The sequence below is a fragment of the Oncorhynchus mykiss genome, chromosome 23, assembly GCF_013265735.2.
Source record: "Oncorhynchus mykiss isolate Arlee chromosome 23, USDA_OmykA_1.1, whole genome shotgun sequence".
Lineage (NCBI taxonomy): Eukaryota > Metazoa > Chordata > Actinopteri > Salmoniformes > Salmonidae > Oncorhynchus > Oncorhynchus mykiss.
In genome coordinates this window covers 38,429,720-38,453,881 of record NC_048587.1, presented here as the reverse complement: position 1 = coordinate 38,453,881, position 24,162 = coordinate 38,429,720, and the positions used below count along the sequence as shown (strand labels likewise).

Here is a 24,162-nt window from a genome sequence, read left to right as displayed (position 1 = left end):
GGCAGCGACTGGGAAACTGGTCAGAATTGAAGGAATGATGGATAGTGCTAAAGACAGGGAAATTCTTGAGGGAAACCTGTTTCAGTCTTCCAGAGATTTGAAACTGGGACGGAGGTTCACCTTCCAGCAGGTAAATGACCCTAAGCATACTGCTAAAGCAACACTCGAGTGGTTTAAGAGGAAACATTTAAATGTCTTGGAATGGCCTAGTCAAAGCCCGGACCTCATTCCAATTGAGAATCTGTAGTATGACTTCAAGATTGCTGTACACCAGCGGAACCTATCCAACTTGAAGGAGCTAGAGCAGTTCTGCCTTGAAGAATGGGCAAAAATCCCAGTGGCTAGATGTGCCATGCTTATAGAGACATACCCCAAGAGACTTTCAACTATAATTGCTGCAAAAGGTGACTCTACAAAGTATTGACTTTTAGGGGGTGAAAAGTTATGCATGCACACGTTTTCAGTTTTTTTGTCTTATTTCCTGTTTGTATCACAATAAAAAAAAATGCTTGTTCAAAGTGGTAGGCATGTCGTGTAAATCAAATGATACAAATCCATTTTAATTCCAGGTTGTAAGGCAACAAAATAGGAAAAATGCCAAGGGGGGGGGGGGGTGAATATTTTGCAAGCCATTGTAGCTGTGCAGCGACGCTCCCCATCTAATTTGACAGAGCTTGAAAGGATCTGCAGAGAAGAATGGGAGAAACTCCCCAAATACAGGTGTGCCAAGCTTGTGGCGTCATACCCGTGAACACTCGAGGCTGTAATTGCTGCCAAAGGTGCTTCAAAAAAGTACTGAGTAAAGGATCTGAATACTTATGTAATTGTGATGTTTCAGTTTTTAATGTTTAATACATTTGCAAAAATGTAAAAACAAAAAGGTTTTTGCTTTGTCATTGTGGGGTACTGTGTAGAAAGTTAAGAGGAAAAAAAGTATTTCATATATTTTTGAATGAGGCTGTAATGTAACAAAATGTGGAAAAAGTCAAGGGGTCTGAATGCTTTCCGAATGCACTGTATGCAATACCTTACAAAAGTTTGGGGCCCTTAGAAATGTCCTTGTTTTTGAAAGAAAATCACATTTTTTGTCCATTAATATAACATGAAATTGATCAGAAATACAGTGTAGGCATTGTTGATGTTGTAAATGACTATTGTAGCTGGAAACTGCAGATTTTTTTATGGAATATCTACATAGGTGTACAGAGGCCCATTATCAGCAACCATCACTCCTGTGTTCCAATGGCACATTGTGTTAGCTAATCCAAGTTTATTATTTTAAAGGGCTAATTGATCATTAGATAACCCTTTTGCAATTATGTTAGTGTAGCAGTGTGATTTTGTTCCCCTAGATTATTCACCAAATTGCACACATGGACCAATTCAAATAGGCCAGGTCAAGAGGGGATGTTAATAATTTGATGATAATAATAATAATAATTCAGTGTGTTTTTTAAATTGAATTACAGCTGCATAGCTAATGCTATTCTTTGGTGTACAAACACTTTTTCATATCAATATTGTACATACATGTGATTGGAAAAGTATTGTACATTTTTTGGTTTGGCCCATCGGGGGTTATCTGTATTTCCGTACCCCCTTATTGTTCTCTTTTGCCTGACAAGGTATGTTGTCCTTGGCCACGAAATTGTTCAATATAAAATCGTGGTAATGTTACACAATGTACTGTTATGCTACCATAAGTTTGTTACAATGTGGATAATATAAAGAATTATGTTAACATGTTTCACAAAGCTCGCTAACTAGGGTACCTATTGTAACTTGTGAGTACTTGGGACAGTGTTTGAGTGAGTGTCCATGTGCTTGCGCAGGTGCCTGAGAGCTAGGACTGCGCCAAGAGTTAACATAATGTGTGTTGTCTCTTCGTGTGCAGGTATGTCTTTTATTTTGGCCGAATTATGTTCTGTATCATTTTACTTGTATTGTATGGTGTGCTGTTGGGCACTGAATGTGTGCACACAGCTCCTGTTATTTCCTTTTGGCGCTCTTTTGCCTGACCTTCAGCTAGCAAGGTGCCTGAGAGCTAGGACTGCGCCAAGGGTTAACATAATGTGTGTGGTCTCTTTGTGTACAGGGCAAATAAAAAATAATTCAACTAGCAGACCTCCAGTTGTGGCAGCGTCCTAATTAAAAGTACACACTGCAGAACGAACTTCGCTACATTAGCACAGCTGACAACGGTTGTGCTGATTAAAGAAACAATAAAACTGGCCTTTTTTAGACTAGTTGAGTATCTGGAGCATCAGCATTTGTGGGTTCGATTACAGGCTCAAAATGGCCATAAAAAAAGGACTTTCTTCTGAAACACGTCAGTCTATTCTTGTTCTGAGAAATTAAGGCTATTCCACGTGAGAAATTGCCAAGAAACTGAAGATCTCGTACAACGCTGTGTACTACTCCCTTCACAGAACAGCGCAAACTGTCTCTTCATTAAATAGTAAATAATAATAAAAATCGACATTGATTAAAATGTAATATCTTTTGAAATATCTTTTGCGAGCTTTTATTTGGAAGTTTTCCTCATTACCATATGAAAGTGACGTCATCGTTAGTGCTGCTTGCAGAATAGTAGTGATCCCTTCCTACTGCCGAACAGTACACATTGGGACCATAAGCGTATACGTGTGCAAATTTCTAACTAATTTGTTTTACGTTTAAATGAGCAAATACCAGGTAAGATTCTTATTTTCACATCTGAATAGTATTCAAACATATCAAGTGGTGTTTTGTCGAGTGTTGTGTACCTTTCTGTTCGCTAGCTAGCTAGTTGTAGCTAGCTATTATTTTGTAGCCAAACGTTGGACTAACTGAACGTTACTCCTTGCAGTCCAAGTACCTCACATGGTCTGTTTAAAGGGCGAATTTACTTTGGAAGCTCAAAAAGCCAAATACTCCCATCTAAACGCAAATCGAGTCTCAATTGCGATACAGTTATAGAAACATAAATCCCCCCTAAATTCACTGTCTTTATCATTGAGTCAGTGCCACTTTGGTTTGTTTTTGGACAATAATTTCCCACTCCAGGTTAGGTGGACGTCATATTCTATCTCCTCTTTTCTTAGGCCTAGTATATGGATCAGACAACGTCGTTTTTATTGATCTGTTTGTATGCGTCAGCAGAGTAGGCTACCCTGTAGTTTGTCGTATTAAAAACATTATGCTGTCTCCAGTCAGTGTGTAGTAGAATTGCATGAAATGTATTTGATAAACCTAATCTATGACACTACTCGCTCCATTGAACAGTCTTTTTTTCGAACAGTGATTGAGTTATTATTAGACTAAATTTTCACTATCCAATCTAATCATCACATTAGTAATAGTAGGATATTTTACATACGTCTGCAAATGCGAGGATTCATGGAATTACTTTATTATAATGGTGCATGTTTATGCTGAAACGTTTACTTCCTCTAACTTGATACCCACCCGCCGCCTATGTTAAAAAGTATAGCTTGTTAAAAGTGATATGACATCTTTTCTAGGTCCACAGATAATAGGGATTCTATAATTACAACTAGGCTATAAAAACAAGTGTGCATGCTTGGGTGTCTGTACCAGTAAGAAATTAAGTCTACTTTAACACCAGACTAACAGTCATGTTTTAAGGGCTAGACCCCTTCAAATTTGTGGATTCTGCTTTTTCAGCCACACCCATTGCTGACAGGTGTATAAAATCGAGCACACCGCCATGCAATCTCCATAGACAAACATTGGCAGTAGAATGGTCTGTACTGAAGAGCGCCGTGACTTTCAACGTGACATCGTCATAGGATGCCAAGTTTCCAAGTCAGTTCATCAAATTTCTGCCCACCTAGAGCTGTTATTGTGAAATAGAAATGTCTAGGAGCAACAACTGCTCAGCCGGGACCGCCAAGTGCTGAAGATTGTAAAAATCGTCTGTCCTCAGTTGCAACACTCACTACCGAGTTCCAAACTGCCTCTGGAATAACGTCAGCACAACTGTTCGTTGGGAGCTTCATGAAATTGGTTTTCATGGCCAAGCAGCCACACACAAGCCTAAGAACACCATACGCAATGCCAAGCGTCGACTGGAGTGGTGTTAAGCTTGCTGCCATTGTACTCTGGAGCAGTGGAAATTTGTTCTGAAGTGATGAATCACGCTTCACCATTTGGTTTGGCGGATGCTAGGAGAACGCTACCTGCCCCAATGCATAATGCCAAATGTAAAGTTTGGTGGTGGAGGAGGAATAATGGTTTGGGGCTGTTTTTCATGGTTCGTGCTAGGCCCCTTAACGCTACAGCATACAATGACATTCTAGACGATTCAGTGCTTCCAACTTTGTGGCAACAGTTTGGGGATGGCCCTTTCCTGTTTCAGCATGACAATGGCCCCATGCACAAAGCGAGGTCCATACAGAAATGGTTTGTTGAGATCGGTGTGGAAGAACTTGACTGGCCTGCACAGAGCCCTGACCTCAACTCCATCGAACACCTTTGAGATGAATTGAAATGCCAGGCCTAATCTCCCAACATCAGTGCCCGACCTCACTAATGCTCTTGTGGCTGATTGAAAGCAAGTCCCCGCAGCAATGTTCCAACATCTGGTGTAAATCCTTCCCAGAAGAGTGGAGGCTGGAAAGGCAGCAAAGAGGGACCAACTCCATATTAATGCCCATGATTTTGGAATGAGATGTTCGACAAGCAGGTGTCCACCTACTTTTGGCCATGTAATATATCTTGGTTTAGGCGACATTCTGACTTCTCCATACAGTTTTCAGCCATTAGTTTCCCCCATGACTGGCTCATGTGAACTACAATCCCGATGTTGTCTGTTAACTTTAACATTTAGTAACAGCTTTCAAAACATATCTTTCATCGGTGAGAAAGAATCCTTTAAATAAAAAAGATACACATACTGTAGCAGTTTTGAACTGATCCTTACAGTTAAGTGTGCCTCCATCCGACGAAACTACACTTCCCAGGTTACACTTACACAAATGTTCGGCGCATGCTAGATAACTAATTAGCTCAGGTGGTCGCCTCTTGTCTTCCGTAAAAAGTGCTGTAACATGGAGATGTGGGAACACTAACCCTATCAATTTAACCTTTTTAAAAAATATTATTTCTCGCTGTTGTGTTTCCAAAATTGTACCACAACTGACACGTGTTATTGTTCAGATTGAGCCAGGGCCTAAAATGAACACCCACCAACTGCAGGTAGATTTTGGCATTAGCGGGTAAAATGTCTATTTCACGGTTGACGGGTTTTCAGTGTTCTACAGTACGAGTATTACACTCGCATTTGTGAATAAAAATTGTCAAGTATGATCACATTTATATTAAAATAAATGCTGCAGTAGCTGTAAGTATTTTCGCCGTTTTGTTTCATAGCTGGTAAAATAATCACACAAAGTCAAAGAACTACGAATCCTATTGCCTATTTCACCTTGTGCTGCAACACTGCCTGGCTGGGGGCTGTGTGCACGCAAAGAGTTGAGTGAAATACCTTTTTAAAGGCACTGCGCACAGGCATACAAGTTGGTCTAATTTACTTGAAACGAAGGTCTACTGAAGTTAGACTTTGTCCTTGTTTCTTGGCTCTTTACTTTGTTTTGTTCACAAACTAGGTTGTTTTTCTGTTTGAGTTTAAACTGCTAGGGAAGAGAAGACAATATGGGGCCAAATACCTGCCAAAAGTTTTGGATTGTAAGAAAATCCATTTGTAAATTGTTAGGATCGTAAGAAAAGCCTTGCGTGAAACATGAAATGTAAATGTTAAAATAGATCTGTAAACGTACAAACCCTATGTTAGGACTAATAATGAATATTTACACATTGAATTCTTACTTTACGTCTCCCTTTATTCTGTTACAGATATTTTTATGCTTACAAACTGTTGTCAGTAATGTGGAATCTGCAAAGGACATGAACTGCTAGCTAGTCGAAGTTAGCTAGTCAATCAAGCAACTCTAGCCCAGACATTAGTTTGCAGCTTAGTTTTAGAACTGCATTCGATAATGGCGTTTATTCCAGTAGATGCCATAGTATGGGCTTGGGCCTTCAACAAATTACTTGTGTGATAATGATAAAGAAACAGAAGAGCCTTGTCTAGAATAACCACCTGAGCTGCAAAATATAAAGTAAATATGATTTAGGCCAGGCCTATTTCATTTATTTATATTTTTTATATTTTATTTCACCTTTATTTAACCATGTAGGCCAGTTGAGAACAAGTTCTCATCTACATCTGCAACCTGGCCAAGATAAAGCAAAGCAGTGTGGCAAAAACACACGTACAGTCAATAACACAATAGAAAAAAAATCTATATACAGTGTGTGCAAATGTAGTAAGATTAGGGAGGTAAAGCAGTAAATAGGCCATAGTGGCGAAATAATTACAATTTAGCGTTATCACTGGAGTGATAGATGTGCAGATGATGATGTGCAAGTAGAGATACTGGGGTGTAAAATAGCAAACATAAATAACAATATGGGGATGAGGTAGTTGGGTGGGCTAATTACAGATGGGCTGTGTACAGGTGCAATGATCGGTAAGCTTCTCTGACAGCTGATTCTTCTTAAAGTTATTACGGGAGATATAAGTCTCCAGCTTCAGTGATATTTGCAATTCCTTCCAGTCATTGGCAGCAGAGAACTGGAAGGAAAGGTGGCCTAAGGAGGAGTTGGCTTTGGGGATGACCAGTGAAATATACCTACTGGAGAGCGTGCAACGGGTGGGTGTTGCTATGGTGACCAGTGAGCTGAGATAAGGCAGGGCTTTACCTAGCAAAGACAGATGACCTGGAGCCAGTGGGTTTGGCGATGAATATGAAGCGAGGGCCAGCCAACGAGAGCATACAAGTCGCAGTGTATATGGGGCTTTGGTGACAAAACGGATGACACTGTGATAGACTGCATCCAATTTGCTGAGTAGAGTGTTGGAGACCATTTATTACATTGCCGAAGTCAAGGATCGGTAGGTGATAAGAGAATTAGGTTCTCCAGGTACATCACCCAATTTAATTATATTACTCTGTCTGCAAACCAGAATTTGTAAGATCCTGGTCGAATGAAACAGACGGAGGACCAGCGAAGTGGTCAAAAAGGTTTATTCACGGAACGTTCTGAAGTCAAGAATACAAATCAATTCATTTTATACTGACTTTTCACGCCCACACACATAAGCACACACATACGCACACACATGTCCTGCTACACACACACAGTCTGTCTTACTTCCCAGCCGACAGAGATGGTGACTTTGTCCTTGAGACGTACTCCCCGTTCTCTCCCAAATCTCTAGTCAGTTCGGCACCAAGATCAGAGTCACAGTCTGTGTTTAAAATACCATAAAGGCATATTGTTTTACCCCAATTCTGACTAGGACTACACATTTATTGATTATGATTTCATACATTCTAATCAATTCCATACAATTATATGTTTCAGGGCAGAATATTCTAATCATTCAATTAACAGACAATTTTCACCTATCAGTAGGATAGTCAGTTTTACGAGGGTATGTTTGGCAGCATGAGTGAAGGAGGCTTTGTTGCAAAATAGGAAGCCGATTTCTAGATTTAATTTTGGATTGGAGATGCTTAATGTGGGTTTGGAAGGAGAGTTTACAGTCTAACCAGACACCTAGGTATTTGTAGTTGTCCACATATTCTTTGTCAGAACCGTCCAGAGTAGTGATGCTAGTCAGGCGGGCGGATGTGGGCATTGATCGGTTGAAGAGCATACATTTAGTTTTACTTGCATTTAAGAGCAGTTGGAGGCCACGGAAGGAGTGTTGTATGGCATTGAAGCTCGTAAGAGGTCGGCCGATTTATGATTTTTCAACGCCGATACCAATTATTGGAGGACCAAAAAAGCTGATACCGATTAATCGGACGATTTTATTTATTTGTAATAATGACAATTACAACAATACGGAATGAACACTTATTTGAACTTAATACATCAATAAAAATCTATTTAGCCTCAGATAAATAATGAAACATGTTCAATTTGGTTTAAAGAATGCAAAAACAAAGTGTTGGAGAAGAAAGTAAAAGTGCAATATGTGCCATGTAAGAAAGCTAATGTTTAAGTTCCTTGCTCAGAACATGAGAACATATGAAAGTTGGTGGTTCCTTTTAACATGAGACTTCAATATTCCAAGGTAAGAGGTTTTAGGTTGTAGTTAATATAGTATTTATAGGACTATTTCTCTCTATACCATTTGTATTTCATACACCTTTGACTATTGGATGTTCTTATAGGCACTTTAGTATTGCCAGTGTAACAGTATAGCTTCCGTCCCTCTCCTCACCCCTACCTGGGCTCGAACCAGGAACACATCGACAACAGCCACCCTCGAAGCAGCGTTACCCATGCAGAGCAAGGGGAACAACTACTCCAAGTCTCAGAGTGAGTGACGTTTGAAACGCTATTAGCGCGCATCCCGCTAACTAGCTAGCCATTTCACATCGGTTACACCAGCCTAATCTCGGGAGTTGATAGGCTTGAAGTCATAAACAGCTCAATGATTGAAGCATTGCGAAGAGCTGCTGGCAAAACGCATGAAAGTGCTGTTTGAATGAATGCTTACGAGCCTGCTGCTGCCTACCACCGCTCAATCAGACTGCTCTATCAAATATCAAATCATAGGCTTAATTATAATATAATAACACTCATATGAGCCTTTGGTCATTAATATGGTCGAATCCGGAAACTATCATTTCGAAAACAAAACGTTTATTATTTCAGTGAAATACGGAACTGTTCGGTATTTTATCTAACGGGTGGCATCCCTAAGTCTAAATATTCCTGTTACATTGTACAACCTTCAATGTTATGTCATAATTTCTTAAAATTCTGGCAAATTAGTTTGCAACGAGCCAGGCTGCCCAATCTGTTGCATATACCCTGACTATGTGCAATTGAACGCAAGAGAAGTGACACAATTTCACCTGGTTAATATTGCCTGCTAACCTGGATTTCTTTTAGCTAAATATGCAGGTTTAAAAATATATACTTCTGTGTATTTATTTTAACAAAGGCTTTGGTGTTTATGGTTAGGTACAGTCGTGCAACGATTGTGCTTTTTTCGCAAATGCGCTTTTGTTAAATCATCCCCCTGCGTTGCATCGATTATATGCAACGCAGGACACGCTAAATAAACTAGTAATATCATCAACCATGTGTAGTTAACTAGTGATTATGATTGATAGATTTTTTTTGGGCTTCTTACCTCATTTGCGTAACAGGCAGGCTCCTCGTGGAGTGCAATGAGAGGCAGGTGGTTAGCGCGTTGGACTAGTTAACTGTAAGGTTGCAAGATTGAATCCCGGAGCTGACAAGGTAAAAATCTGTCGTTCTGCCCCTGAACAAGGCAGTTACCCTACCGTTCCTAGGCCGTCATTGAAAATAAGAATGTGTTCTTAACTGACTTGCCTAGTTAAATTAAGGTGTAAAAAAAGAATACCTATTTCCGATTGTTATGAAAACTTTAAATCGGCCTAATTAATCAGCCATTCTGATTAATCGGTCGACCTCTAGTCTGGAGGTTTGTTAACAGTGTCCAAAGAAGGGCCAGATGTATACAGAATGGTGTTGTCTGCGTAGAGGTGGATCAGAGAATCACCAGCAGCAAGAGCGACATCATTGATATATACAGTCAGCCCGAGAATTGAACCCTGTGGCACCCCCATTGACTGCCAGAGGTCTGGACAACAGGCCCTCCGATTTGACACACTGAACTATATCTAAGCAGTAGTTGGTGAGGCAGTCGTTTGAGAAACCAAGGCTGTTGAGTCTAATCCACTATCTAAATATGACATGCTGTTGTGTGTTATTTAACCTCTCTGGGATCGTTCGGGACAATCGCGTCCCACTCGCCAACAGCCAGTGAAATTGCAGGGCGCCAAATTCAAAACAACAAATCTCATAATTAAAATTCCTCAACCATACAAGTATTTTACACCATTTTAAATATAAACTTCTCGTTAATCCAACCACAGTGTCCAATTTCAAAAAGGCTTTTCGGCGAAAGCAGAACATATCATTATGTTAGGTCAGCAACTAGTCACAGAAAGCATTCAGCCATTTTCCAACCAAAGATAGGTGTCACAAAAAGCAGAAATATAGATAAAATGAATCACTAACCTTTGACGATCTTCATCAGATGACACTCCCAGGACTCAATGTTACACAATACATGTATGTTTTGTTCAATCAAGTTCATATTTATATCCAAAAACCTCAGTTTACATTGGTGCCATGTTCAGAAATGCATGTTTTACATAGAATTAAAGATAAACTTGTTCTTAATGCAACCGATGTGTCAGATTTCAAAAAAGCTTTACGGCAAAAGCACAATATTCAATAATCTGAGAACAGCGTTCAGCCACAAAAGCAAGCCATACAGTTACCCATCAAATTGTGGAGGCAACAAAATTCATAAATAGCATTATAAATATTCACTTACCTTTGCACTCCCAGGACTCCCACTTCCATAAGAAATGTTTGATTACATCCATAATTATGTCCAAATGCCTGCGTTTTGTTCGCGCGTTTAGTTCACTATTCACTATTTCTGACCGTTTGAGCAGACAGTCGCGTGGGGTTATTGTGGTGATCATGTAACCTAATGAATCACACGTTTTCCAGTATTTGGGAGCACGGACTGTAGGCCTCATATTAGGCATTTTGACTGGAATTCCACTCTATATGTGCTTGTTATAGCCATTTGCGTTGCACAACCCCATCACGCAGAGGCTATATCATTTCAATAAATGAGACAAAACTAAATATTGATTAAGTCTTGGCTGTAACCTGTCCTGAGCGAAATGGCCAAGGGGTCCCAAATGGTCAAGACTATCTATAGCCTATTCTTATTGTGAGATCTTTTGCTTCAACTAATTTTTCACATTTATTTAGAGGCCTGTGAGCTTGTCTCTTTGTTTTTATTTTATTTAACCTTTATTAAACTAGGCAAGTCAGTTAAGAACACATTATTATGTACAATGACGGCCTACTCTATAATAAAAACAGTTAAACACAAATAGTTACAAAATGATTCCGCAAGACACCAGTACCCAAAATACTCTAAATTGCAATGCCTACAAGTTGAAGGACACATTTTTTTTATTTGGATAGGCCTTAAATAAACATTTAATTATTAAAGTGAACACACATGCATTTCAATAAACAAATGGATGAGACTTTTCTATTCTCTTTGATTTGGTTCCTATTGCAAATGACTGAATGGATGACATACTGACTGACTGAACTGAAGGATGAATTAAATGTTAAAATATGTTGGAATGGTGAGTTGCACGCATCATCCATGCTCTGCACTTTATTTGGCTAGTAGGCAAATAGGCCTACGTTAGGGTAAAATTACTATGACCGCATGACTCCAGAAGGTCATCTTCTGAGGCTGAGGGGTGCTTTTCCTCAAGGCGCATTGTGCTGTGGTGCTGCATGGAGTTCACAAGCTCTTCAACTGGGCAGCAGTATCACAATGGGAGGAATGGCCTATACGGAGACTACCTAAGTTCCACTGCAATGTTTAACCTCTCCCTTGTTCATTTCAATGTTCATGACCCGATTCATATAAATGATGTCAAATTATTTGAAATTCATATTAACTCCTACAGAATATGCTTTGGCAAGATTTTGAGTGATGAAATAAACATCAAAATATTATATAAAAAAATATTGAGTGGCCAAGACTCCAGTGGTCATACATAATTCATAGATTCACCAAACATCTATTATTATTCTGTGTTTCATTATTCCTGGTAGATACTACTGGTTAGGCTTTCAGACAGAGCCCAGAGAATGGGATGGTGCAATACTGAATTAGTCATATTTTGATAAGGTGCATGGATGGGGATGTCCACTTCACCCAGCGACATGCCCATGCTGTGGAGATACACCTAGCGGACTGAAACTTAACTGTTGTAGGCATAATACTATCTATACTTGTACTGGCAAACAAATCCATTACCTTAGCTACCTAAATGTGAAGTCAACTCAACAGGAGTAATAGCGAATGGAGACTTTTAACTTGAAAACGTGCAGAATACCTTTTTCCGGGTTCCCTGACTTCTGTTGGGTTTTTTTTTATACTGTGTTATGCTTGTTCGAGTAGCACTCCTAACAGACAGTTTGGTGTACATTTTTTGTTGTTGTTGGTGAGATGAAACTGCCAAAACTCTGAAATATATTATTGTACATCAGAATTGCAACACAAGATTTGTTCAAGCCTAAAGGTCTGTAATCATTACATGGTGTTTGTATGTTCACAGATTAAATTGCACATTTACATTCATGTTTCACCCATGGTTTTTCTTATGATCCTAACAATACATATGGTCAATCTTTTGGCAGGTATCTGGCTTCATAAGACAACACTTCTACTAATAAGGCTCAATCTCACAGGCACAAACATGACCAGAGTCTCACTATCACGATAACCTCCCGCCCTTAAAGGGGCAGGTGAAAATGTTTCTCATCTGTGATATTTTGCTTACAAGACTCCGGTCACAAAAATGTAATTATACAATATACCACATTAGAAATAAATGTATTGTTTTAGAAACATTACAAGTCATGTGCATCTTTTTTTGTGGTCATCTGACTGGCTGGTGGACCAAAAATTCAATGTTATGACCTGGTGAGTGTCTGGGTTTGTTTTCATGCACAATCTTTCACTTGAGAAATACTACAGATGATCCATTATATAGACTAGATACTCTAGTGGCCGTTATAAAAATGAAAAGATATGTCTTCAAAAATGGAAGGCAGTCGGGAGGAGGCAAGATCAGGTGGGACCATTCTAGCCAATGAGAGGGCAGATGAACAATCTGATTTTGGGCCCAGTTATCCCTCGCTTTGACTTTTCCTCTCTAGAAAAACTGCTCCAACGCTAGGGCATTTTTTTTTTTTTTTTGATTTTTCAAGCAAAGGGCTATGTGAGCACATTCTTTCGGTTCGCCTAGTCGAAGCCAGCCGAACCGAAATATGCGGAAGCCTTAAGAAGATTTATTGATGTGTCCCAATACTCCTGTTCCACAGCACTGCAATGGCAATTGACTGGCTTGGATTTGGCTATGCTGCAGCCATAGCCCTGGGGGGATTCATGGGGTACAAGAAAAAAGGTAGGAGTTTCCAGTGAAGCATTTCAAAATACACAAAGCAACATTAATTTGTCTATCATTGTTTCATTGACCTTGTAAAGTAATAGATATTTTTTTACTTTTAATTATTTTTTTTACTACAGGTAGTGTCATGTCACTGATAGCTGGGATATTGTTTGGCAGCATGGCCGCCTATGGGGCCTTAATGATTTCATATGACCCAACCAAGACATTCTACTCCCTCGGTAAGTATGCCTGCTTTGCTGGGATGTGTAGGTCACCAAAAACCTGAATGAAATATAATGTATTATTTTAGGCCTTGACATGTCTTTAAATAGCATTTCATAAATGTATAAATCTTTATTTTCTCAGTTGCCTCAGGAGTGCTGACAATAGTGATGGGAATGAGATTCAAGAAATCTGGGAAAATAATGCCAGCTGGCATCATGGCAGGACTAAGGTGAGAATCACCAAATGTGCACTATACTCAGTATTGGTTACATTTAACTTATTTTCATTGTATTTTGACCCTGTTGGAATGTTTCAAATTAAATCATTAAATCATTAACGTGTACAATCAATTAAGTTATCATCTGGTTTCTTTATTCAGTTTGCTGATGGTCCTGCGACTTCTCTTCATGGGCGTGATTGTAATGTGATTTGAACAACACAACTGTCTAAAGTGAGACTGAAAATATCACTGCAAGGGATGAAGTCCCATTTGCACATTGTTTGTGCTTGACAAAATTGTTTTTGTAATGATTTGTTCAATGAATATGGGAACAGAAATACAGTAACATTTACTACTTGATCTGAATAAATGTTATAGCACTGAAGGTATGACTACTTACTTAGACAATCATGTTTAGCTGCCTCACTGTAAATAACCTAATAACTGTTTGATATAAATGATGGAATAGCTCAGAACAGACATGTAGTGTTTAATTACAGCTGATATTTTGTTTAACAGACTTTTTTTTTTTTTTTTTTGTATATTATTGAAAAACATACTTGTTCTACTTGAACAATTTGGTCCTTACTCATACATGTTATAGATTATTCCAGACTGTCATTTCTTGTATCTAATATTCACTTCAACTCTACATTTTTTCAATAAGCATCAGTGCTTGAAGTTGAACACCTCATACACAGTCTTTACATATAAGTCATCTGGTTGAGGCTTCCTCTTGCTGCCTGGCTGCAGGAACTTCTGAATGGCTGGCAGGCTTTTCATCCTCCCTTGAAAAGCCTGAAAAAAAAAAAAACATTTTCACCCAATCAAGAATTAATCAAATGAAGTATCTTATGGATCTTTTGACCTTTCTTTCAAATATGCTGCTGACTATGTCCTAATTATCTCTCCTTCCTCCCAAAGTGTGCCTGGGTTCACTTCCCTTAATCGATTTGAAAGGAAATGACAGTCAAATAAATATGCCTCCACCAATCCAATGTTTTTAGATTTGTGGGAAGTAGTGAACGAGGGCATACTTGAGAGATTATTGGGACACACACAGGCTGTTGCAGCAGTACAGTACATTTAAAAATAGACAGCGTGTTGTAGCAGTACATTTGAAACGGTATCGCCAGACTTATGTTTATCTGTATGAAAATGTGCAGCAGGTATGCAATATTCATATGCTTTTTGGGTTATGTGAACCTGTAACATGTTTTGATGAGATGCACTTAAAATGTATCAAGACTTGTCTCATAACTTATTTTGTCAAGAACAAAATACATTTGTAATAAACTTTACCTTAACAACAGGGAATTTGGAGAGAATTGTAGGAAATTTCTCCTCCAACATCAAGGTGATTTCAAGTAGCTGGACATCAGCACAGCTCAACTGATAACCCACCAGGTACTGGGAGCTAGCAAGAGCCTGTAAGAAATCAGCACACACCCTCACATTAGACAATACATAAACTTGTACAGACGTGCCAACCTTTTCACTTAGCAGACATGGTATTTCGCAATGATAATAAAACTGCTTAGATTCAGGTTACTTTAGTGAGCTCTACCCTTCCCAGCTGGCCAAGGCCCAAAGCATGCAGTACCTTTTCGAACACGGGAATGTAGCGGCTTGTAGCTTTCCTCTCAATGTCATCCAGTTTAGTTTTCTTGGCGTCAGGTGAAATGAATGGCAACATCATTATCATTTCCATCAAGTCCCTCACACCTTCAGAATACATGTCAATCCTAAAGGTAAATGAAAACCAAACCCTTATCAGAATTCCCCCCCCTTTTGTACGAACAGCTACCGTTATGCCTCTAACACAGCCAAACAAGTAAATAAAGGTTATGACATTAAAATTCATATATACATGACTCGTTCTTTTAGGTCATTCCCGTAAAGATTGTATTTCCCTGCTATGTAGTTTAGGATAGCCTTGGTTTGAACCAGCTTCATTCCATCAATTTCCACCAATGGAACTTGCTCAAACATGAGTGCTCCATCTGGGGGGGAAAAAAGGTCCAACAATTAAACACCCTTCAACACAATGAGCATGTTATCGGAGTTATTAACACGTGAACAAACTTACCACTCAACAGCTTTACATATTCCTCGTGCTTTGTCATATTCACTTCTTCAAACTATGGATATAAAATTTATATTTTCAGAACGACATCTGTTTAGTGATCCATCTGTGTGCATCGCCTGTAGGCCTGTCCACTATTTCACTTAGGGTAGGTCTACTTGAAAATGCAAGTCCTGTAAACAGCCCACAGCCACATTTGTTTTGTATTTGTTCAGCCTACTTACCTCAACTCCAGCAACTGCTAAAAGCCATCGAATTGACTCCATTTTCCCCCTCCCATTGAAATAAGTCAACACCACTTTTCCAGACATGGTGAAATTGAAGTTTACTGCAGGAAGGAAACAACCACTCTCCATTACACTTTCATGTCCAAATGCAGTAATGTTGTGTTTGATACATTGCATTAGATTTAGTGTATGCAGGCAAATCCCTGTCTGTTTGCTAAAAGTAATGACAGTGTCAAATAAATTACTGTGCATTTTAATCAGACTACTTAAAATTTTTAAAATGTAACTAGGCAAGTCAGTTTAGAACAAATTCTTATTTACAATGACGGCCTATACTGGCCAAACCCAGACAACGCTGGGCCAATTGTGCGCCGCCCTATGGACTCCCAATCACAGACTGTTGTTATACAGCCTCCTCAACTAGAACCAATAAAGTTGAGAGAAAAAAAGCCTACAAAACATACGGTTGTCTGTTTAATTATCAACCTACAATTTTAAGATAAGTTTGAGAAGTACTGACCTTGTGTGTCGGAGAGAAGTATGAACCTGTGTGAACACCAAAAAAGTTAACTTGCAAAGTTATGTAACGCCACACCTTTGGAACTCCTTCCGGACAATCTCAGGGCTGTTCAGACTGTTGGAGCTTTTAAACCTTTCCGCTTAAACTTTGATATGGTTATATACTGTATATTTGCTTTGTTTAAAAAAAGAAACTTTTTATTATATGAACTTTGAGATTATTCTTGTATAATAAAAAGTGCTTTACAAATGTCTTATTATTATTATTAATGACGTAGCAGGTGGGGACGTCTCTTCTGCACTGTTCAACAAATCCAGTAAATGTGGAGGAGGAGTTAAGATGGAGTGTCGCCTTGTTAATGGTCAACACTAGTTACCACAGCCACAAAGTCTTAAACCCTGACTATTTCTACAATTTCTCTTTTTAAAATGAGATTTTAAACCTCAACCACACTGCTAATCTTATACATAACCATAATTTAAGAAAGTTAATCTGTGTCGTTTACTGTGGGACAAATGAAGCATAGTGGGCAGAACAGGCAAGGAGGTGTGCAAAGCAAAGCATGAGCTAGCGAGAGCCTATTGGCGCCTTGTTCCGAAGTGCGCGTGTGAACAAACTCCATTCGACCCTGCACTCTTTCTAAACAATGCATTTTTTTAAACTTTGGCAAAGCATTAAGTCTGTTACGAACAGTGCGCTGAGTAGAGTATTGGAAGCTATTTTGTAGATGACATCGCCGAAGTCGAAGATCGGTAGGATAGTCAGTTTTACTAGGTTAAGTTTGGCGGCGAGAGTGTAGGAGGCTTTGTTGCGGAATAGAAAGCCGACTCTAGATTTGATTTTAGATTGGAGATGTTTGATATGAGTCTGGAAGGAGAGTTTACAGTCTAGCCAGACACCTAGGTACTTAGAGATGTCCACATATTCTAGGTCGGAACCATCCAGGGTGGTGATGCTAGTCGGGCGTGTGGGTGCAGGCAGCGAATGGTTGAAAAGCATGCATTTGGTTTTACTAGCGTTTAAGAGCAGTTGGAGGCCACGGAAGGAGTGTTGTATGGCATTGAAGCTCGTTTGGAGGTTAGATAGCACAGTGTCCAAGGAAGGGCCAGAAGTATACAGAATGGTGTCGTCTGCGTAGAGGTGGATCAGGGAATCGCCCGCAGCAAGAGCAACATCATTGATATATACAGAGAAAAGAGTCGGCCCAATAATTTAACCCTGTTGCACCCCCATAGAGACTGCCAGAGGACCAGACAACATGCCCTCCGATTTGACACACTGAACTCTGTCTGCAAAGTAGTTGGTGAACCAGGCAAGGCAGTCATTAGAAAAGCTGAGGCTACTGAGCCTGCCGATAAGAATATGGTGATTGACAGAGTCGAAAGCCTTGGCCAGGTCGATGAAGACGGCTGCACAGTACTGTCTTTTATCGATGGAGGTTATGATATTGTTTAGTACCTTGAGCGTGGCTGAGGTGAACCCGTGACCGGCTCGGAAACCAGATTGCACAGTGGAGAAGGTACGGTGGGATTCGAGATGGTCAGTGATCTGTTTGTTGACTTAGCTTTCGAAAACCTTAGATAGGCAAGGCAGGATGGATATACAGTGCATTGCGAAAGTATTCGGCCCCCTTGAACTTTGCAACCTTTTGCCACATTTCAGGCTTCAAACATAAATATATAAAACTGTATTTTTTTTGTGAAGAATCAACAACAAGTGGGACACAATCATGAAGTGGAACGACATTTATTGGATATTTCAAACTTTTTTAACAAATCAAAAACTGAAAAATTGGGTGTGCAAAATTATTCAGCCCCTTTACTTTCAGTGCAGCAAACTCTCTCCAGAAGTTCAGTGAGGATCTCTGAATGATCCAATGTTGACCTAAATGACTAATGATGATAAATACAATCCACCTGTGTGTAATCAAGTCTCCGTATAAATGCACCTGCACTGTGATAGTCTCAGAGGTCCGTTAAAAGCGCCGAGAGCATCATGAAGAACAAGGAACACACCAGGTAGGTCCGAGATACTGTTGTGAAGAAGTTTAAAGCCGGATTTGGATACAAAAAGATTTCCCAAGATTTAAACATCCCAAGGAGCACTGTGCAAGCGATAATATTGAAATGGAAGGAGTATCAGACCACTGCAAATCTACCAAGACCTGGCCGTCCCTCTAAACTTTCAGCTCATACAAGGAGAAGACTGATCAGAGATGCAGCCAAGAGGCCCATGATCACTCTGGATGAACTGCAGAGATCTACAGCTGAGGTGGGAGACTCTGTCCATAGGACAACAATCAGTCGTATATTGCACAAATTTGGCCTTTATGGAAGAGTGGCATGAAGAAAGCCATTTCTTAAAGATATCCATAAAAAGTGTCGTTTAAAGTTTGCCACAAGCCACCTGGGAGACACACCAAACATGTGGAAGAAGGTGCTCTGGTCAGATGAAACCAAAATTGAACTTTTTGGCAACAATGCAAAACGTTATGTTTGGCGTAAAAGCAACACAGCTGAACACACCATCCCCACTGTCAAACATGGTGGTGGCAGCATCATGGCTTGGGCCTGCTTTTCTTCAGCAGGGACAGGGAAGATGGTTAAAATTGATGGGAAGATGGATGGAGCCAAATACAGGACCATTCTGGAAGAAAACCTGATGGAGTCTGCAAAAGACCTGAGACTGGGACGGAGATTTGTCTTCCAACAAATATAAAAAACATAAAGCAAAATCCAAAACATAAAGCAAAATCTACAATGGAATGGTTCAAAAATAAAAACATATCCAGGTGTTAGAATGGCCAAGTCAAAGTCCAGACCTGAATCCAATCGAGAATCTGTGGAAAGAACTGAAAACTGCTGTTCACAAATGCTCTCCATCCAACCTCACTGAGCTCGAGCTGTTTTGCAAGGAGGAATGGGAAAAAAATTCAGTCTCTCGATGTGCAAAACTGATAGAGACATACCCCAAGCGACTTACAGCTGTAATCGCAGCAAAAGGTGGCAGTTAGGAATGTGTCTAACTATTTACATGTCCCCTCTGAAGTTGCCCTTATCTTGATTTAGCATATGACCTAAGAGGCTCACTGTCTTTTCTGATCTTGTCCAGGAGGGGTTGTATTTGATATATGCCATTGGATGAGGTAATGTTTTTGGTTCTAAGTGGTACCAAGAACGAGATAAGAACTTCGTTTAGGAGACCAAACTGAACGATAATTTATAGCCAATGCTGTCTGGCTATGTGTGTCTTTGCTATAAAGGATCTCAGTTGCCAATATGTAAGCACTCTCAGAGAATTCATTTATAGACACTGAATTTATCTGAGAGTCACAGGGTTGTGATGAAGCTCATATAATTAAAGATGGACTTTATGATAACTCTGACTTGTGTGTGGTTTTCTCTCTCGTGATTTGGTAATACAGGAAATTTCCACAACATTTGGCGACGAGGATGGGATGTGAATCTTCTCTCGGTGACCATTCCTGACGATCTAGGTAAAAATAATTGTGCACGTGGGATCCCTCAAACTTGGGATCTTAGGGAAACCACAGTTCAGGAATGAAGCAGATGGACCAACCTTTGATCTGAGAGGAAGCGAGCCGAGTGGATACCACATCTCCAGTTTTTTAAAATATTTATTTTATTTTATTTTTTTAACCTTTATTTTACTAGGCAAGTCAGTTAAGAACAAATTCTTATTTTCAATGTGCCCTGACACAGGGGACTGTGTGTTCTGTGTGAAACATGGTACTTGGTGAAGCCCTATTGGAAGAAGGACCTCATTCTGTGTATCTGTGTGATTGTCTAAGTAATCCTCAGAGGTGGTGAATTCCAATTATTTTAAATGTGCTAGCCAGGTATGCCCTGGGTTACTCTGTGTGAGTATTTTGTTATGGGATCACTAGGTAATATTTGTAGGAGCGTTCTGTGTGAGCGGGGTAGGTTGACTCTGTGTGAGTAACCTTTTAATTATGTTCTGATGTTCTGTGTGGACATCTGACCAGTTCTGTGTGAGCATCTGACCAATCCTGTGTGGGTAGATCCTTAAAGTTCTGTGTGAGTACCTAAGATTTTCTTATGATTTATATGGATTCTGTGAATTATTTGAAATTATGATAAATTGTATGTGTGTATAATCAATTACTAGAGATTTGATAAAGTAATGCTGAGAATATAATTAGATACAATTTAAACCACCCATTCGTAGACATACATAGGTTTTGAGTTGGTATCTGTAATGGATAATTTGATAAAGATGAGGGTTTAAGCACTATTAAACTAGTCTACAAAATCTGGGAAATCGAGCTCTAGAAACTGATTAGAGTGTGTCCACTTTTGGTTATTTTACCCTAACGATGTAACTATAAAACGCATGTTAGATTATCTCCGTCTGGGTACAACATTTGAAATAAAACTGCCCTTAAGGTCTGAAAATGTTATATTTTTTCTTCCCAGTATGAGAGAAGTTGCGGGATTTATTGAATAAACTGTTTTCCATAAAGATCGAGAGAATTAAGAGGAATCTCAACGTCATTTATAATGTCGTTGTGACGACCCTCCTACTCTGTCTGCCGTATTCTCTCTTTGCTCTTGTTTTTCTTATTAGGATGCCGGTGTGAGGAGTTCAGTGTTTCAGTCTATGATCACCAGGTGAGTGTACAAAAATATCTGAAAGTAAATTGACACGTACCAAAAAAAAAATATGTTTATGTATTTAAATCTGAAATATTGCCAGATTGGTTTTCATTATTGTAAATTGTAACGTATCCCTTGATGGTATTTGATAGTTCAACATTATTCATTGTTGTATCATAAGACATACAATAAATATATATTCAACCACAAGGGTGTACGAATGAGCTATGATTATTTTTTAAATCATAATAGAGGACTAATATTATTTCAGTGTAGATAAGGGAAGGCCTGTTTAAAATGAAAATATGCCAGCCAGACAAGCCAGTGTATGAATAAAACTTATTTGCATATGAATGTAGTGGAAATTAGCTGACTTTGGGATCTGTAAGGTAAGTAACAATGTGTGTGTGGTGGGGGGCATGGAATTTATATGATTTTTTACCCTGATGCCTGTTTATTCATGAAAAGCAGAAGATGGTAAATAACCATCGCAATGCCTAGCCTATTCAAATTAATAGGAATGCATTCAACCTAATTGGTAACAAATATGATGTGGGATCCTACTACGGATTTGTTTGTAAAATCCAGATTAAATATGTCTTCATATTTATCAAATCTGTAGGCGATTGTGGGCTAAATCAATGACAAACAGCTGAAATGTTTAGGCTTCATCATGATCTGTGGTTAAAACAGGCGTTTTCGCTTCGGTTTAGTCTTATGGTTATGCGTAAGAACGCAACTGCACTGAAATGAATAGCCTGATTCAATGGGATTCTCCTGAGTGATAAATGTTTTTTTCTGTTAAGCTGTTTGGTCTATGGTCTATGTACAGACCTATAAAGAGTCTAACTTTTTGGTATTTTGCGGTAGGCATAGCTCTAAATTGCAGAGAATTGAATAAACCAACCACATTTTCCTGTGATGTTTGAGGCTGAACAAGATCTTCGATAGGCTAGTAGGCAGCAGAAATAATCATGTAGTTAATCATTGTTATAGCCTAGATCGCTTTATATCATCTGGACCAAACAAGTGGTAGCGTATGTTTTTTTTATAACAAGGGTTAGGCCTATATCCTCACTTACCCCCTCAATTCAAACCTTGCTTTTAACCATAAAACATCTCCACAGAAATGTATAGCCTAAGGATTGCATGGTGACAGTGATTGTGTCTGTTAATCCGGTAAACTGGGAAGTGGGGAAAAAACGGGGTCAAATCATGACATCAGGGATTTTTAGGTCAGAGGAAGATGCCAGAGTTTCTGATTGGAATTCCGAGTTGGATGACCGTTTAAAACAAAAAAAATCAGTCAGCTCATTTTTTTCAGAGTTCCCAGTTGTCTTGAACGCACTGAAGTTGGAAGTCAGAGATTGCCGACTTCCGAGTTGTTTTGAATGCGCCACTAGAGACGTAGGCTACCTCTTGTTTCTACCTCCAACAAAGAAGCCCTTGTGTCTGTATTGATGTGAGAAATAGGCATATCTACACAGTAATGGTGGATGGCTACGATATCAACTAGCCTAATAGGTTTTATATTGAGGTCATAGCCCTATTTTAGCAAAAACATTTTTGACCTCTGTCATTGCCAACAAAGGGTATATAACAAAGTATTGAGATAAACGTTTGTTCTTGACCAAATACTTATTTTCCACCATAATTTGCAAATAAATTCATTAAAAATCCTACAATGTGATTTTCTGGATTTTTTTCATAGTCATAGTTGAAGTGTACCTATGATGAAAATTACAGGCCTCTCTCATCTTTTTAAGTGGGAGAACTTGCACAATTGGTGGCTGACTAAATCCTTTTTGCCCCACTGTATATGGTAGATACATGGGGTTTGAACTATGTTTTTCTGACCAAATTCTCTATTGAATGAACATATTTGCGTAAACCTTGAATAAATGAATAATTTTATGGGTGATATGGATCATTTTATTTGACATAAAGAAAACCATCTCCCGACTTCATTCCTTGACTTTCCTCTTCAGTCGGTTGCTTCAACCTTACCACTCAAACAAGTCCGATGTCATGGTGATGTTGGCTAGCTAAACTCATTCGTAGAAACAATTAATTGGGTCTGTCATCTCGCGCCGAACTGCGCATGTGCAGGCAGTCAACTCAAAGACACTCCTTCGGTGTAAAGTTGTTTTTAATGAAAAGGAAATCTTGTCCGTTTTTCACTTTCACAAGTGTGAGGTTCTGTGTTATGCACTATAGCCCGTTACCATATCATATGTGATTGAATATTATCTGCTGTTGGCTTGTGTGGATGTATGTGTTATGCAACATAGCTGACTTGAGACATTGTTAACCGTTTCAGGGCCATGGGACTTTCTCGTGATGGAAAAATACAGAATAATATTAAAAAACAGGAACGGTGCAATGAGTTGCGGGGGACACAGAACGTAGTGTAGGTAACAAACGGTATTTTGTTAGATAACAGGAGACAGGTGTGTGATGAGAGTATGAGCGCACAGATATTCTACACAACGATGCCTGACCGCTGAAGCGCCTAGGGGGCTGGGACTAGCTCGTGCGCCAACAATCAACGATAGGCTGGGTGAGTTTAAACCACGCCCAGTCTCTACACTGTGACAGGCCGGCTCGGAAGCAGGAACTACTTCGGTCAGAGTATATAATAATAACTTGGTCAGGAACAAGTCAGTTCTCTGTTCTACCCTGCGTGGTTACAGCGAACCCGTATATACAAAAATTGCATTTACCACTTATTGCTTAGCTAATAAAAAGTACATAGTATACAATCGGTGACTCAGTGTTATATTTATCCTGATACCAGATTCGATTGACGTAACCCTTAACACAAGGTCAAAGTAATAACACGTTCAAGTACTTAAGACGTTGACTTGAATCTAGGTTGTGCCGTTAGATTGAGAAAATTAACTAAGGATGAATATTTGTGTTTAGAAGTCAAAATATCATAAACATTTAAAATGTTTTTTTTTGGTCAAGGTTGGTAGTGTGCTTGAAGAAGAACAATTGTAGAAATAGGCGGGGTTTATTACTGTGGCAACCCAATGAGAGGACTGGAGATGTGCATGTCAGCGTAGCATCATGGGTAAGATAACACATACATTGCGAATAAACATTAAAAGACAAATCACATTT

General features: G+C 39.2%; 2 protein-coding genes across 2 annotated transcripts; one reads left to right on the top strand and one right to left on the bottom strand.

The window, feature by feature from the left end:
• Window positions 1-2,561: 2,561 nt before the first annotated feature.
• On the top strand, window positions 2,562-14,883 carry LOC110502709 (transmembrane protein 14A). Its single transcript, XM_021580956.2, has 5 exons — window positions 2,562-2,694; window positions 13,054-13,136; window positions 13,259-13,360; window positions 13,488-13,575; window positions 13,726-14,883. The coding sequence occupies exons 2-5, from the start codon at window positions 13,061-13,063 to the stop codon at window positions 13,772-13,774; spliced, it is 315 nt and encodes a 104-aa protein (XP_021436631.1). The 5' UTR covers window positions 2,562-2,694; window positions 13,054-13,060; the 3' UTR covers window positions 13,775-14,883.
• On the bottom strand, window positions 14,037-16,649 carry LOC110502707 (glutathione S-transferase 3). The gene is made up of 7 exons (XM_021580955.2): window positions 16,400-16,649; window positions 15,877-15,980; window positions 15,656-15,707; window positions 15,437-15,569; window positions 15,170-15,311; window positions 14,869-14,994; window positions 14,037-14,364 (listed from the first exon to the last, which is right to left on the bottom strand). Exons 2-7 carry the CDS (start codon window positions 15,961-15,963, stop codon window positions 14,236-14,238), a joined length of 669 nt encoding a protein of 222 aa, XP_021436630.1. The 5' UTR covers window positions 15,964-15,980; window positions 16,400-16,649; the 3' UTR covers window positions 14,037-14,235.
• Window positions 16,650-24,162: the final 7,513 nt, after the last annotated feature.

Coding starts and splice junctions, on each gene's coding strand:
- LOC110502707 (XM_021580955.2), bottom strand. CDS start 15,963: ATGTCTGGAAAAGTGGTGTTGACTTATTTCAATGGGAGGGGGAAAATG. Junction 14,995..15,169: donor ACATTCCCGTGTTCGAAAAG/GTACTGCATGCT, acceptor GATTTCTTACAG/GCTCTTGCTAGCTCCCAGTA. Junction 14,365..14,868: donor CCAAATTCCCTGTTGTTAAG/GTAAAGTTTATT, acceptor TTTTTTTTTCAG/GCTTTTCAAGGGAGGATGAA.
- LOC110502709 (XM_021580956.2), top strand. CDS start 13,061: ATGGCAATTGACTGGCTTGGATTTGGCTATGCTGCAGCCATAGCCCTG. Junction 13,361..13,487: donor CAAGACATTCTACTCCCTCG/GTAAGTATGCCT, acceptor TTATTTTCTCAG/TTGCCTCAGGAGTGCTGACA. Junction 13,576..13,725: donor GGCATCATGGCAGGACTAAG/GTGAGAATCACC, acceptor TTCTTTATTCAG/TTTGCTGATGGTCCTGCGAC.